Below are 16899 nucleotides of genomic sequence, written 5' to 3'. Positions count from 1 at the left end.
TTTGTAGCGGTAGAACCACGCTTGCAACTTCAGGAGCCCTTGGCCACGCTCTACTCCAGGAAGTGTCAAGTCTCATGAAAAGGCACGGCAGACTGAGGAGTTTTGTAAAATACACTCGCTAAAGCTGTAGGGGAAGCTCTGCAGAGAAATATGCCAGCAGAAAACGAGCGAAAATGAAAAGTGAAAGCGAAACCGGCGATGAAATCGCCAATCCTGCATAATTTTCCTTTAATGCTGATTCTGATTCTGATAGTATTGTAGATCTCACTCCTATTCAGAGGGTGGCGGTAATGCACCTAAAACCTGTGTGCCAATTACCGGCAAAAAGTAATATTAGAAGAAGAAATAAAAATACTTTGAGTTGTGTAGCTACAAAGTTGGGCACGATGAGTGTTATTCGCCTTAAAAGAATGCAGTTGATCTCCTTTCGCATTCAGATGGGTCGACAGCAGTTCACAACCTTCTTCAATCAGCCACAGGGTAAACCTGTTTGTCCTGTGTGCTCGTCGTAGACTTTTCGATCATGGGCTATTGCTTTATCCAATCTCTCTCAGTGTCTATGTGACGTTAGCCTACATTAATGCATGTTCCCTGACGGTTGTGACTTATTACCCAGGGGGAAATTAAACCCTATATTTTGGGAAATCAGACATGGGGAAAAGGTTGTTGTAGGCTACAAATTAATACGATGTTCAAAGACCACAACCTGGTCAACGAACAGGATATGTTCAAATGTGTCTTGAACCTGATTACGCATGCCACAATACGATCTTAATGAGGACACAACAGCCAATAGATCAAATCCTCCATAGAAATGGACGGGGTTAGTTTGTTACGCCAACATGGAAGTTCTCCACATCGCCCCTTCCGCGGCAAAAAAAAAGTAGACAGTGAATTACACTGTGCCAATGTAGTGCAGTGGTTCTCAAACTGGGGGGACCGACAGCTCACTCAATCAAAATACATTTATGGGGGCGTAGGCTACATGGACCTCGCAGTAGCAAAATGCAAATGGCATGAATTATGAGTCTATGCTTCATACGCCAATTTTGAAATTGACCAAACACAAAAAATTATAATTTGAATTCTGAAAGACTGTGCTGTCAACATCTATAGCAAATTCAAAGACCGCCCGGACATTTAGCTATTGGATTTGCGTCACATAGCTGCAGATAGTATCAGCTGCAGATGCATATCCTCACATTCCACCCTATGTTATATTTAAGGTGTGCTAGAGTGCATTAGGCTACCATTTAAACAGCCATTTAAATTGATATTTTCCTTTCGTTACTGTTTCGTTACTGTTTGAAAATGCACTGTAGGCTACTGTTCTTCCTAGGCTTCTTCTTCTTATTCCGCTTACCACTTTTCACTTTTGCTAGTTCTCTTGAACCGTTTAACTTAGAAACTTCATTCAAACTTGTAACGTAGGTCTTCAATAGGAGAAGGCTGCTATGTATTTTTCAACGTTGTAACTTTTATACTTTTAAACTATAAATTAAAAACTATTAAATATTTCCCCATAGACTTAACATTGGCCTCTATGACATCACAATCGGGTCGTTAAGCATTAGAATCTTATCCCAGGTGTTCATGCCACCTAGCCTGATAAACCAGCCTAAATGGATTGGATGTCTAATTTAGTCTGGCCTCGATGAATGGATACAACGGAACATTGTTGATGAGCACAACCCGTTGTCTTTCAAACCGTGTCTGTGCCTATAGGCCAACGCTCCCTCAAAACCCCGCCCCAGAGCCCTCTGCCCCGCCCGCGTTGATTCAAAACACATCTCTGCGTTGTGATTGGTTTAGTTGCCATCTGCCAGATTCAGGGCAGTGTTTTCAAAATGTACAGTGGTCCGAGGCCAGACCCAAATGCCGGCAAAACATTTTGCCGTCCAGCAGTTGGCGCTGGTTTTCCAGGCTACATGCCACCTGCAGCATCTCCCTCTCTCAGGCTTTAAGCATACAATCTCTTGAGACTACATATCCTGTTTAACTGTTTCCTCTACCCACAACTGTTTCAAAATAAAAGTCCTCACTGCAATAAAACACTATTTAATCTTTTAACCATTGAAACTACTCAACTATTTAACTGTTCAACCATTCCAACTTTCAGTTATCATCAACTATGCCTCCAGTCAACTATATGAAACCTCCACGTACCTAGCAACCAACATAGCAACCATTGAAATTAAAGGGATAATCCGGAGTGAAATGCACTTTAGATCAATTTTTCGGACTATTGGGAGTACATACGTTGAGTTGACACCAAAATCATGTCATTCGGATGTATTTTGAGAAAGTTCGAGTTCACCGTTTTTAGCCAAAACTCGTTAGCCTGTAAGTGACCGGGGCAGGTCCTTTCGCCACTACAAAACGCTATTTTTATACCTCTTCTACTGTTCCGAACAACACTACACTTGCGTGGTAGTGAGTAGAGGGTCCCTAAAGCCAAACCGAAGTATCCCCACGTCTTTATGTGGCCGGATAGAGAGTCCAGAATGAATTTAATCGAGTCAGTACCTTCCGGAAATGTCGCTGCGGCAGCTGCGCAACGCTTCAACAACACTTTACTAACATTTCCGTAAAGGTATGTTTAACATACCTGTTAGACATCATTAGTTAAGTTAGAACTGGAATGTTTAAGCTTTAAACTGTCTACCTTCACACTATCAACTCTCTTTAAACTATGCAACCATCATGTTTACCCTAGCTACACCTTAGTAACCATATCTACATTATCTATCTGTACGTTTTTTGCATTTTCATGCACTGGTAATTCCTTGGAATTACATTTCTAGTTAACATGTCTTATATAGACTTAGGCCTTATATACACAAATCGAATTTGGTCGGGTTGGATTATACGAGATGCCCGTACGAGGTACCTGAAGACCGGTTGAACTTCATTAAAAAATTAATGGGTTCCTATTAGGGATGGGTATTGATAAGTTTTTATCAATATCGATGGCATTATCGATTCTGCCTATCAATCCAATTCCTTATCAATTCTCTTATCGATTCCCAAAAAATAGGTGCACCCACATTTTTCATTGCATCGCCTTTAACGCCAAAAGGTCACCTTTTATCGCTCTCCTTTCATATAATGTGAATGATTTTTTAACAATAAGGCTTAGAAAAAACTTGTTTTTATTTAAAACACAATATACATATTCTTTAAAAAGAATTATAAAGATGCATATATAGCCTACAGTATATATATAATATAATATAATTCTTTATATATTCTAATCTATACTACTGACATTTCTGAATTCTGATATTCATGACATTGACATATTCATATTACAACTATGCCTCTTTAATTCAGCTGTCGGCTTGAAGCCTCAAATTGTAAACAAAGTAGCATAGTTGGCTAGCTTATTATAGTCTACTCTACTGGTTGGACTGTTCAGTTTCCCCACGTGTGTTTAAGTTGCAAGGTAGGCTAATACTTTGGTAACACTTTACTTGACGGGTTCATTCATAACACATTCATAACAGCTGTCATGAACTGCACATGAAGCATTCATGACTGATTCATGAAACATGACTCAACATTCATACCAACACTTTCATGAATGTGGAAGACAAAACGACGAAAACTTGTCAAAATAAAAGTCTGGCAATCTAGTAATCCATATAGGCCTACAAGGTTTGGATCCTCTCCAGTGTTTGTAAACATCTTATAAATATTTTATGAAGTCTACTTCAAATGTCACTTTACTATACGAGTTGTGAAGTATTCATCATACTGGGAAGTGAACTAGGCTGGACATTCCTGTTTTATATATCTATAGTCATTGGTGTAGACAATTATGCATTCTTCAGAGGTTACGATCATAAAATAAACAAAGAGACAAACAAAAAACAAAATTTTCCTGGACACTGGACTTCCCCGTTGACTAAGATGTGACATGATCTGGTTGGCTCAAACGAAAAAGACAGTAATGCTGCTTTGCGATTGTTGGACTTTTATTTTGACAAGTTTTTGATGTTTTGTCTTCCACATTCATTAAAGGGTAGGTATGAATGTTGAGTCATGTTTCATGAAACAGTCATGAATGCTTCATCTGCAGTTCATGACAGCTGTTATGAATGTGTTATGAACGAACCCGTCAAGTAAAGTGTTACCAATACTTTTTCTCCTTGGGACAGGCCCTTTTGAGTCTTAGAGTTGGAAAACATTGAGATGATCAGTCAACTTGAATGCAAGAGTTTGAATCAAATTTGTGCAGTAGCCTACTATGATGCTAACCGAAATTAATTATAATGTCGCTAGTTGTCTTCTGTGCGTCATTGCTTTCACGAATGTGAATGTGCATGTCGAGGGGCGGGTGTCCATTGAGCGCGCACGGGAGAGGGAGAGAGAGCGGGCCAAGGGGGTTACTTATATATACAGTTTGCACGCATAGTCTACAATTAAAACTTGTGAAGGAAACGTATGCTTTCACCCGAGCAGCGTCAGGTGCACCTAGAATTACTATCAGGCACACTCTTAAACATTTTGGGCGCATATGCACTCTGGAGCCCTGGACCGGGCAACGTTAGCACCCCTCCGTAGGCTGTCGAACACATGACACTCTTGGAGCTTAATCCCATGCTTCATGGACAAATGTTTTAACATATTGCTGGTATTACTACCCTTACACGATAACAATACTGTACTGGTTGCAGACGGCAGAATATTCATCACGTTTAGTGAAATGGGGCCAGGCTTTGGATCTCTTCCTCCTCTCGGGGTTGACTTTTAGTATGAGTGTAGTAAGTAACACAAAATTTCAGGAAAACCGGAAAAAGTCCGACGTCATGCAGGCTGAGGGAATCGTTAAGGGAATCGATAACAAAAAAGACGTACGATGTCGATGGAATTGATAAGTTAAACCCGGTTCCAAGACGGAACCGGTTATCGATGCCCAACCCTAGTTCCTATAGACCTGAAGTTCGCCTACAAAACGGATCCAAAGCTGCCATGTTTGCCCATATAAGGAGATCCGGGAGTTAATTGAAGCTAACTGTCTATGGCAAGTTGCATTGTAAGTTAGCTCTGGGGTAGCAAAGACTTAAGTGTGCCGTCTTCACCTACCGAAGATCACTGTATCCACTAGACGGAAGTGGACAAAACTGTGTAGCGAAAAACGTCTGCATTTCCAATGTCATCATCCCCGCGAGAGTTTAACAGGTGCGATTGAAAATCCCCATGTTATTTTCCCATTGAAAAAATCTCAAGATACCGGATCTCCTTATTTGGGCAAAGATGGTAGCTTTTTTGTAGGCGAACTTCAGAGGTCTATGGCGCCGCATGGCGGAGATGCGTTGTTTTCCCCCATTTCATATGGCTGCGGCCATGAACCTGACATCGAAGCGTGTTCGATTTGTGTATAAGGCCTTAGTCTCTCCAGATAATGACTCAAAGTATAAACATGACATGTTAATTAAAAGTTTGACTAATACCTTTTGACGCTAAATTGAATGGGTCCCTATGGCTGAGACGATTTGATTTCCCCCATTTCAATATGGCGGAGGGCTGTGACGTAGGAACCTGACATCGAGAATAGCCTGGCTAGCACCTACCACCTCTCAAATGAGACGTGGTCTGGCAACGACGTCCATTTTGTCATATTTTTAAAAATGCCCAGATCCATTAATTGGGCACCACGGATGTAAATGCGTCTGTGCATAGCTCATCACTAGGCGAGTTTGTGATGGCGCAGCATCGAGCAGCGCTGCAACTGCGCAGAACAAGATGCACATGGTTAAAGTGTAACTGCACCCTAAAATGTGTTTTTTGAGCTGTTGATTGATTGAAATTGGTGAACTACACTATTACCAGGGTTAATATTGACAAAAATCGTGTTTCCCGAGAAAAGTAACATTTTGAATGATTTTGTATTGGAGATATAGCTCTCCGCGCCTTCTACAGATTGAAACATGCCATGGCATTTTGGTCCAAAATGCTATTGGAATGCTGACATAGTCCTGCACTTCTCGTGCGAATCTACATCACCAGGTCGTTACAAATAGGCCTCTGAAGTTCGCCTACAAAAAGGATCCAAAGCTGCCATCTTTGCCCATATAAGGAGATCCGGGAGTTAATTGAAGCTAACTGCCTATGGCAAGTTGCATTGTAAGTTAGCTCTGGGGTAGCAAAGATCAGAGTGTGCCGTCTTCACCCACCGAAGATCACAGTATCCACTAGACGGCAGTGGACAAAACTGCGTAGCAAAAAACGTCTGCATTTCCAATGTTATCATCCCCGCGAGAGTTTAACAGGTGCGATAATTGAAAATCCCCATGTTATTTTCCCATAGAAAAAATCTCAATATACCAGATCTCCTTATTTGGGCAAAGATGGTAGCTTTTTTGTAGGCAAACTTCAGAGGTCTATTAGGAATGAAAAGCCCCAACACCCCTGATTACCTGTGATAAGCCATGTCTGCAGCACTCATTCCCAGATTGACACGAAATCACCAGGGCTGCCAAGTCTCACACTTTGAGCGTGACAGTCACGCAATTTAACCCATTCTCACACCACACGCCATACTTGACATTTCTCACGCAAAATATTTCCCCATTCAGTGCGCTATATATATATATATTTTTTTTTTTTTCATGATGATAAACTTTGGTCATTGCCTTGCCGTAGTTCGAGCTCTGATTGACTGACAGCAATAACCAATCCATCAGTCCTTTGTGCCTAAATCTCACCAACCACTGAAGACATCACGCAATATAAACAAATCAGAAGCAACATAAGGCGGGTCTTGGCGCCTCTAACTTGTCTTTCAAACACATCAGCGCCGACTCCGACAATTAGATTTAAAACGTTCTCCTTGCTAGTTTTTGTTCACTGTTGATTCGCTGTTTCTCTTTGATTTTCCAAGTTAACGTTAAGGCTGCTAAGTCTATCATTGTCCTATACTTGTTGCAGAGCTGTGTAACATTTATTTGCCTCTTTCTTGATAAGTTCACACTTGAAAAATCGACTCTAATCGGAGCTGCCAAATGTCACGCTTTTGAGTGTGACAGTCAAATTTTTTTTCGCAGAACTCTCACGCTTGCCATTTTCTGACACTTGGCAGCCCTGGAAATCATCATGGTTGATTGGCTGCAGCAGTGCTGCACTCCCTTCCAAATTTCAGAACGTCCCGCCTATTTTTAAAGGGTAACTGCACCCTAAAATATGTTTTTTGAGCTGTTGATTGATTGAAAATACTCATAAGTGGTGAACTATACTATTATTACCAGGGTTAATATTGACAAAAATCGTGTTTCTCGACAAAAGTAACATTTCGTATGATTTTGTATTGGAGATGTTGCTGATGAGTCCTCGGAAATTCTCAGAATAAAGGATCCAGTACTTGGTAGAATTTTAAAGCATCCTTGACATTGGAACAGTGCTTGACGAGATTCGATGACGTAACGTCCTTGCAAAAGGGGCTTTGAAGGACCAGACCTCTGAAGTTCACCTACAAAAACGATCCAAAGCTGCCATCCAAGCTGAGATCCGGGTGTTAAATCGAAGCTAAATGCCTATAGTTGCATTGTAAGCTAGCTCTGGGGTAGCAAAGATCAAAGTGTGCCGTCTTCACCTACCGAAGTTCACAGCATCCACTCGAAGGCAGAGACAAAACTTCTGCAAAACGTCTGCATTTCCAATTGCTTTGTCCCCGCAAGATTTTAACAGGTGCGATCATTGAAAATCCCCATGTTATTTTCCCATAGAAAAAATCTCAACGTACCGGATCTCCTTATTTGGGCAAAGATGGTAGCTTTTTTGTAGGCGAACTTCAGAGGTCTATGGGTGCGAGATGGGGATTGATAGTACCTTCATGCCACCTCGGATATTTGGAAATTCCGACCTCTGATATCGGGAATTACTTGAATGCAAAGTCCGGTTGGATTTTTTCCTTGGAGACTCATGCGGAAATCTTGTGGCCCGAGGTACCCGACTTGACATCATAATCATGGCAGCCTCCATTGCGACCGGTAAGACAATTTTGTTAACTATGGAGATTCATTCATTTAAACAACATATTTACTACTGTATGTGATATGTTTGGATTCTGTATAGTTAGTTAAGCTGTAGTCGTTACACGTCTACAAAAGATGTCTGTAACAAGTTAATTTAGCCAAATACAGGACTCTGGTGTCATGTCCTGCATAAGATAGCCTTAGGTATATGGTCACAGCCTACAGTATGTGAAACAAGAGTCATATCGGCCTATACCTACTCAAGGCCTCATCACATTGCACACGGCATGCGCTGCGCTCACGCTCACTATGTTGCTCTTGGTTGAGGTATTGTTCTAAAGATTTTTGTTGTGGTTACAGCTGGGCTCCGCCCCCAAAAGACCTATGATTTACAGCACACCGGGGTCAAAGTTCAACATATTTCAACTTAATGCTTAATGCTTTGCTGAGCGCAGCGGCAGACCAGTTCTTGCGCTTGCAAGCCATTCAATGTGATGGATTTCATAGCGCATGCCGCGTACAGTGTGATGGGGCCTTTACACTTTAGTATAGTTTACTGTGCGATAGCCTACATTATATGGTCTATAGCCACTTGGACCAGAGTCAGCCTATGAGTAGTCCATTTACACTGAAGCATACAAAGTTTGTCTCGTCTTGTCTGGCTTGTCTTTTCCAGTGGTGTATGATGAGCCCTGGTGCAACCATTTTCCCACATAACAGTAACACACAGAGTTAACGTCAGTTTGACTATAGCCTCTCTCTTCATTAAATACGAGACACTTGGCAGACGCTTATTGTAGCCTACCTAACATTTTCAAGAGTGAGGAGAATAGCCTAACAACAATAGAAGGGTTCAGATACAAAAGCCTCTAAATCCGTCTGACCACTTTTCTTTTAAATGAGCATTTTGTATCAGACTCATATAGGGTTTCGCCTACAAATCAATATTTCAGACCAGGAAGAGAATGATATTTAGTGAGTTTTGAAGCTAATTTATAGAATTAACTTACACTATATGTGAAGAGCATTCACTCACCATCATTATCTCATTTTTGACAAAAGTGGATTTAGAGGCTTTTGCATCTGAACTCTTTATAGCCTATCTGAGGCGCAACACACAAATCCCAACTTTGTACTGAACGACTTTTAGGATGACCAATGTTTTAATGTTGCAACTGACATGATGCCAACATGACCATTGAGTAGCCTGACGAGTCAGACCCACATCAAGATGTAGGGTCTGGACACTCACCGTAGACAGGGCTCAATCGGAGGGGTGGGATAAACAGTTGTCTTTCAAATTCCCTCCCCGCCATAGGATAACGCTAAACGAATCATCTTCTTGTTTTCAAGTAGCAGGATGCGTAACCTTCCCTCTCCACGCAATAGGATAACGCTAAACGAATCATCTTCTTGCTTTCAAATAACAGGATGCGTTACCGTCGCAACTTCTGGTCGCATGTCAGTCACCATTATGTTAAGCCCACCCACCGACTCTATACACGCTGTGATTGGATCGCTGGTACTTCGGGTTCTCAGCTCCCTGGCTCAATGGATCGTGCCTAGACTGCCCCGCCAGCCAAATTACATTTGCTGCCGCTAGGGGCGTCTAGATTTCTAGGCTAACCATTGAGTGCTTCGTTAATGAAAACGTAGAAGAAAATAAAATGAGTTCGCTTCTTTGACTGACATTCAAAATAGCCTACCTTTAGGCTACTTTGTAACGGTAAGTTAATGGCAAATGGCAAATGGCGTTATAGGCAATACAGATCAATGTGACTGCCACTTACACACACAAATGCCTCTGCTTATGTTTGTTTTTTGGCTAGATTCCTGTCCAACACATGACAGATATAAATGTTTTAATTGCAAGTATTCTCCTTACAATATTGGCAGAAACATTTAACAATAACCTACTGTGAAATATTACAATGGATTGCTATTGATCAGAAAAGGCCTATTACAAAACAATTGAGAACAGCAGCCATTATTTGTTTTTGGGCCCACATTAAGATGTTTGTGCAATGCATTCCCTAAACAGTATTGTTGGTGTATTGTTTACAGTATATGCCGATGAGGACATGCAGATTTTCAACGATGAAGCCAGAACTCAACCGGTTTGGATGGCTACTATCTGGACGAGCACATGACCATTGCTGTCCAGATACAAGGGGGCTTAAACTCGGTGGTGACGCAAGAAGTCATGTGACGACTTAAGCTCCATTGCTGTGTATGCACCTGTGGTTTAACCTGCTGCTGCGTTTACTTTGATCTCAATTGCTGTGTCTTCAAGAAAATTCAAATCACCCACTAGAGGGCGCATTTTGTTGCGTGTTAGTCTAATCTCGAAGCGGACATGGTTTTACGGTAGACTAAATCCAGTTTGCAGGATAGCTAGATAGGTGACAGCTTACGCTTCATAAACCGACACATACACACACTGTTGGCTAGTTTGGACTTATTACAGTAGGCTACAATAAAGGCTATAAGATAGCAGTTGCTTAAGTTGCTTAACTAAAAATGTACAAAGAACGAGTAGCCTAGGCCTATTTGTAAAATAGCCTAACGCACGGTAGATCGTACCATCAACCCTCGATTATGGTCTTTATTTAGGCTACTTAGGCTGCGCAAAGCATTTATTTGAGGCAGACTTCCAGGCAGGAACTTTTGTTACGTGCGTTTTATTGTGAGACCAGAGAGACATGCGTTTTGTTAGCGGCACCGGTAGGCAGTAGCTTTCGGTTTAGTTTGGGGTTTAATTTACTTTTGGACTGTTTGGTGATGTTGCTAAATGTAGAGACTGATGGGCACTGAAATATTATTATATTTGAAGGTTCACTATTAAGTTTCATGTCGTTGAAAGGGATTTCCACCCGCTGTTTGCGGGAGGCGCTTTCATTCATTCAATGACTGAATAGAATAGAATAGAATAGATACTTTTTGATCTCGTTAGGGAAATTCGTTTCTCTGCATTTAACCCAATTTAATCGAATTAGTGAACACACACAGCACACACACAGTGAGGTGAATCACACACTCAACCCAGAGCAGTGAGCTGCCTGCCCAACCAGCGGCGCTCGGGGAGCAGTGAGGGGTTAGGTGCCTTGCTCAAGGGCACTTCAGCCGTGGTGGACTGGTCGGGGATCGAACCGGCAAGAAGAAAAATAATGTTATTACTTAGTAATATGATTTGAAAACGTCTGCGCCTATCCGACACACTAACATGCATTTCACAGGCATTAAAGACAGTTGTGACATTATGTAGCCTACACCGCACAGATGCATTTTGCCAGGTGTAGGCCTATTTAGGCTGACAAAATACGTAGCCTAGTCCCACATCGATTCGTAAAGGCTGGAATGCGCACGGAGCCATGGAATGTGGGTTTAGTGCCCAGCATAATTTGTCCATAGTTGGGCTGAAGTGTGGCGATTAATAGGCTTATTTTTGCTCCTCGTTCTAATGTTCTATTTAATTTGTGACAATTGATTGACTGACTGATTTAATGTAATAAAAAGCATAGCCTACTGGATAAGATTTCAGATTCAGATTTCCACAAAAGTAGCCTAGACTATTTCATGATATATTTCAACATTATTTGCGTTTTATTAAAATGTACTTTACATTTCCAAAGTGTTTTGGCACTTTGAGCGCATTTAGCCACAAGAGTCATAAAAAGTATCCCGTCAAAATCCTGAAATGCGTTAAGACTGTTGAATTACGACTGCATCTGCTGGGGTAAAACTCGAAACAGCGTACTTCCGGCTTCCAGGCAGTTTAACCTCAGTTTAACTAGGAACCAGCTGATCCTGTCTCTTTTGTGACACAGCAATCACGTTAAACTTTGTGCGCAGCTGCGTGTTAAACTCCAAAACCTACGTTTTAAGGAGCACGGTTTTAAATAGTAGCACAGCTAGAGCAATGCTAACTGACAGAACAATTGGCCCTAAGTGATTGTTAAAGCAGTACTGTGTTTGTGAAATGTGTAAACATAGCAATATTTTGTGTGCTTGGTTTTAGTCTAGATGGAAACAGGGGTCCACGCGCACCCCCCTTTTTTTATGCCACCTGATTTTTTAGAATCCTTAAAGTGTCAAATGAACACATTTTTCCATACATTTCTAACCCCAGTAATTGAATGAAATGGTTAATCTTGACATTTGACAAAATATTGACCCAATTTCTGGACAAAAATGGCAAAAAATGGCCAGGGGGGTGCACGTGGACCCCTGTTTCCATCTAGACTATTTAGGTGTAGAGGACATCGGTGAGGGATAGCAGCCAATGGACAAAGCTTCCCCTGGCACCTTAGTTCCCCAAAATGTTATTTTCAGCTGAGAACAAATGCCTTTTTCTAATTAAATTAATGAGGCAACACTTAGAGGGAGATGGGAGGGGTTTACCAAAGAGTCTAGCAGAATTAAATGCAAGGATCAAAGCCTCTAAAGGGAAGATTTTTTATTTTTTTTTGGGAGGACATGGTATTAAAGCTGTCTAAACAGTTTGGGGGGAAATTTGGCACAGGCAAAGTTGCAAGGAAACGGGGCACTGTGGAAGAGGCTTACAAAAACATCAGAGACAACAATTGCACTACAGGGAGAGGAACAGTGAAATTTCAATTTCATACAGAGATGGAGCAGCTTCTGGGTACTAGTCACCATGATATAAACTACCCTGTTGCTGGCACAGAAGAGGGTGTTGAGGTGAGAAGGCCTGAGGCCTTATGGAGTGATGGCCTAGAGCCCCCAGTTCCTCAATTTCTCCACAACCCACTACCTCTCAATCAGGGAAAGTGAGAGCAAAAGATGGCCAAATGTTGCAATTTCTGAAGCGGTGTGAGACAACTAGCCAGGTTAGAAATGAAATCATCTCAACAGTCATGCAAGTGTCAGGTTAATTTCTTCTTATATGGCAGAGTTATGGCAGGGCACTTAAAAAGTCATGTTTGTTGCACACTTTTTGAGTTAGTTTGTTTCAAACAACACAAGGTAATATGAAGCTCCCTATGAAATGCAGGTGCCAAAAATGGCCTGCTGTCTTTTCTTTTGTAATGTGGTCTGAAAATCCTTCTCATTTCTGCAATAAAGATTCCAAATGTGATATAAACTGTCAATGGTATTTTGTGGAAGTCACAGGAATATGCAGTGATGCAAATACATGTTTTTTTTAATGGTGAACATTTGTGCAGCAGATGTAAAGTATAGTGCATGAAACAAATTACATGAAAATTATTAAATGAAATCCTAGCAGTATACATTGCAAATTGTTATTTAAATGAGTCTAGTACTCTTATGCCATCAACACTGGCTACCACTACCATCAGCACAGGCCATTACACATTGTCATCATCCCCCTTGGGCAGCCATGAGGATATTCATGGGCATTGATAGACCCCATATTTCGGTTGTGAAGTGTGCAGGCTGCCACTATTAACTTGACCAAAATGTCAATTCCAATATTTTGGAAGTCAGGTATGCGCCTCAATGTGCATTTCATTTGGCCAAGCAGTTTTCCACAATTACTCTCCCACGGCTCACTGAGGTATTATGCTGTAGGTCAGCAGCTGTAAGAATGCCGTTATCCCTAAGAAGACTATGAAGGGGAAGGCCAGTTAGCCCAATAGCTTCTCTCTTGCCAGGTAGAGTACAGTGGGAAGGTTCTTAACATTCGGGCATCATGGACCCTCCCTGGTGGTCCAGTGAAAATATCTATCAGCCTACCCATGTCATCCACAGTAACCTGGAGCTGCATGGAATAGTAGCCTAGTAGTAGGTCTACTAGGTAATAGTCTATTTTGTAGTCTACCCCTCGAATTGCTGGTCTCTGAATGCGAATATGGCAACCATTAATTGCTAAATTACATTTCTGACACGACTCGTACTCGCCACTCGTAACAGTAACAAACAGGGTCTCTCTATCTTTCTCCCTCCCTTGAAAGTCACAAAAAAATGCCTACCCTCCGAACCTCCAGATTTGGCATTGGACTGCTGTCGGATTTAATTTGGAACCATGTTATGGAGTATCTGTTTGCACCCGGGTGTAAATAGTGGAATGGAGGCATTTTCTTATTTGCACCCAAACCTGAAATGCGTGCTAACATCTAACATGGCGGGGCCATCTTGGCAGGAGATGGCCTACCTAAGTCCTACATTGAACAAGTTAGGATTATTAAAACAATATTTTAGATGGGAAAGTGGTGCTAAATTTCCATAAACTTTGTTCAGGGAATGGGTAAAACCGTCCGTTTGTAAGCAAAATCAAGAAATACGATATTTTAGTTTGTTTACCGTTACCTAGCAACCACAATGTATAGTCATTCAAATATTAGTAGTCTCCCACTTTGATACCACGGGGTGTAGTGTAGCGGAGATGTGATTGGGTTGCTACTCTGTGATCTAAGGTTTGAATCTCAGTTGAAGCCATGGTTTGTTTTTTTGCATGCCAAAGTACGAACGACTCTCTCTTTTCTTACTGTGCGTTCAGACCAAAACCGTCAAAAGCGGCAAAGTCGCTGGTGAAGCTCATAGCCGACGCTCAACCCAGTTCAGCACCGAAAGCGTCAAAGCCATGACGTGAAACATTCAGACAAACCACAAGCAGCAATCCTGCAAGTTTGTCATTCTGATTAGTTGACGCCGAACCGTGTCATAGCTAATTACCATAAAGTTAACTGAGGCTCAACTTTTTTTGACGCCCGTGAAGCTCATGAAGCCACGCTCACGCCCAGAACACTTTTGACGGCGGTAACGCCGACTCTCCATAGAAAATGAATGATTTCCGGCGCTCTTGACGCTTTTGACGGTCTTGGTGTGAACACACAGTTAGACGTTACCTCATGGCAAATAAGAGTTTGTGCTTCTTGAACCTGTCAAAGATTAGCTCATTTTATTTCAGTTATGAGCACAGTTGAGGAGGAGTAGGCTTTAGTAGTTGTGATGAGTAGAAAGGTTTCTTGGTGTTTTGAGCCCCCAACGTTGTCTTCAAGGCAGCGCAGCCTGGAAGGCGCTGGGGTTAGGCATGGATTAGGATTAAGGCTATGTACACACGTAACCGGGTATTTTTAAAACCGATTAATCCCCCCCCCCCCGTTTATAAAATAAATGTTATCCACATTACCTCGTTGTCGGAAAGAAAACTTCCACACATAACCGAACATTTGCATTTTCAAGGCACTCAGATCCATGCTTCTGCACTGAACAAAGGTTGCACGTTTGACGTCAGAGCAGATTTGTTGTTGTTTTGGCGCATATTCTGATGTTCGAAAACGCAGAGCTCCGGTTATATCTGGCTACATGCCAATTTATAAACAGAGTATTCGCAGATCTTCACTTTGCACAGAGTTTTTTTAAACATTCGTTTATATGCGTTGTCATGTGGATGACAGGTCCAAACGTAGACAAATATCTTCGTTTTAGCAGATACCCGGCTACGTGTGTATGGGGCCTAAGTGCCTTTAAGTCAACAGTGGCAGCGCTGCCTGGAAGACAACTCGGAGAACAACTCTTTGATCAAGCTACCACATGACCACTGATTAGCCCAATATTTAATCACTTCCATACATTTTAAGTAACCCAGACATGGCGAAACAGCTAAAACTGTTAAAAACTAAATTACTGTAGAGCTGGTAAATACACAGGTCTATTGACAGGGTACTGTACATGGATATTAGACATAGTATTGTTGATTATAGACACTATGTTGATTATTTGCACCCGTGTGTAAAAAGTATTGTTGATTATAGACCCCGGTGTAAATTGTAATGTTGATTATTTGCACCCGGGTGTAGAAAGTATTGTTGATTATAGACACCCGGGTGTAAATAGTGTTGCCAATTATAGACACATGGGTGTAAATATAAGCAATAAGCCCGGAGAAGCCGTGGTTTATACTGTATATTAGAACAGCTAAGGGGCGTTGTTAGTGCCTTTAAACCCCCTTAGCTGTTCTAATATACAGTATAAACCACGGACTCGAGTGGCTTAATGCTTTTCTAAAACGGTTACTACGTTGATCTAGCAAGATTTCATGAAACAAAGGCACAGTAACGAAAAACATAATCATTCTTCCGCCAAGAAATATATTCCCTCCATATGAATGGTTGCCATGCAACAATGAGACGCAGCCACTCTAACTTTTGTGCTAGTTGTGGTAGCGCATTAATATAGAACAAAATGCGGTCAAGGAGTGAGGTTATGCTTGAATAAACAACAGCATTGAACGTGATTCAGCCAATCATAATCAAGGACCTGAACTATCTGTTTTAGAAATGCAAATAAGGTCCTATCTCATTAAATATGCACTCATTTGCATCTTAAAAACAAAATCAGATCATGTCACTTGTAAAGTTTAGAAGTGACATTGTATCATAGGCCTGGGCAATATTGCTGAGAGGTGGATCACAATATTACATTATATTACATTACATTACATTTCATTTGGCTGACGCTTTTTAGCCAAAGCAACTTACAACATGATAAAACATTTAAGTTTTTAAGAGCACTTCTAACAACAAATAAAAAATACACAATAAGTGCATCAATGAGTGTAATAAGTGCATCAATTAGTGCAATTGTCTGTAGTAGTGCTATGAGAGGAGATGTTCCTTGAAGAGCTGGGTTTCAGACCTTTTTGAAGATGGCTAGGGATGTTCCTGCTCTAGTAGGAACAGATAGTGTGTTCCACCAACGAAGGACGACAGATGAGACAAGTTTGTACTGACCTGGGCGTGCTGGGGGAAGAGCTAGACGTTGCTCGGCTGAGGAGCGCAGCGGTCGTGTGGTAGCATATGCCTGTATGAGGGCATTCAAATAGGTGGGAGCAGGTGGGGGCCGGAGAGTACTTTGTAGGCAAGCGTTAGAGTCTTGAATTTGATGCGGGCGGACAGCGGTAGCCAGTGTAGCTGGATGAGCAGTGGGGTGACATGCG

The 16899-nt window shown here is 41.6% G+C and overlaps 1 protein-coding gene across 1 annotated transcript in view; it reads left to right on the top strand.

Moving 5' to 3' along the window:
• Nucleotides 1–329: 329 nt before the first annotated feature.
• The window catches only part of sugct (succinyl-CoA:glutarate-CoA transferase), a 136499-nt gene continuing 119929 nt past the window's right edge, over nt 330–16899 (top strand). The window contains exon 1 of the mRNA XM_062521415.1: nt 330–480. Coding sequence (XP_062377399.1) covers nt 387–480 — 94 coding nt within the window. The 5' untranslated portion in view covers nt 330–386. The remainder of the gene's footprint in view (nt 481–16899) is intronic.

The sequence above is a fragment of the Sardina pilchardus genome, chromosome 19 (genome assembly GCF_963854185.1).
Source record: "Sardina pilchardus chromosome 19, fSarPil1.1, whole genome shotgun sequence".
Classification (NCBI taxonomy): domain Eukaryota; kingdom Metazoa; phylum Chordata; class Actinopteri; order Clupeiformes; family Clupeidae; genus Sardina; species Sardina pilchardus.
This window is presented reverse-complemented; position numbering and strand designations above follow the sequence as displayed.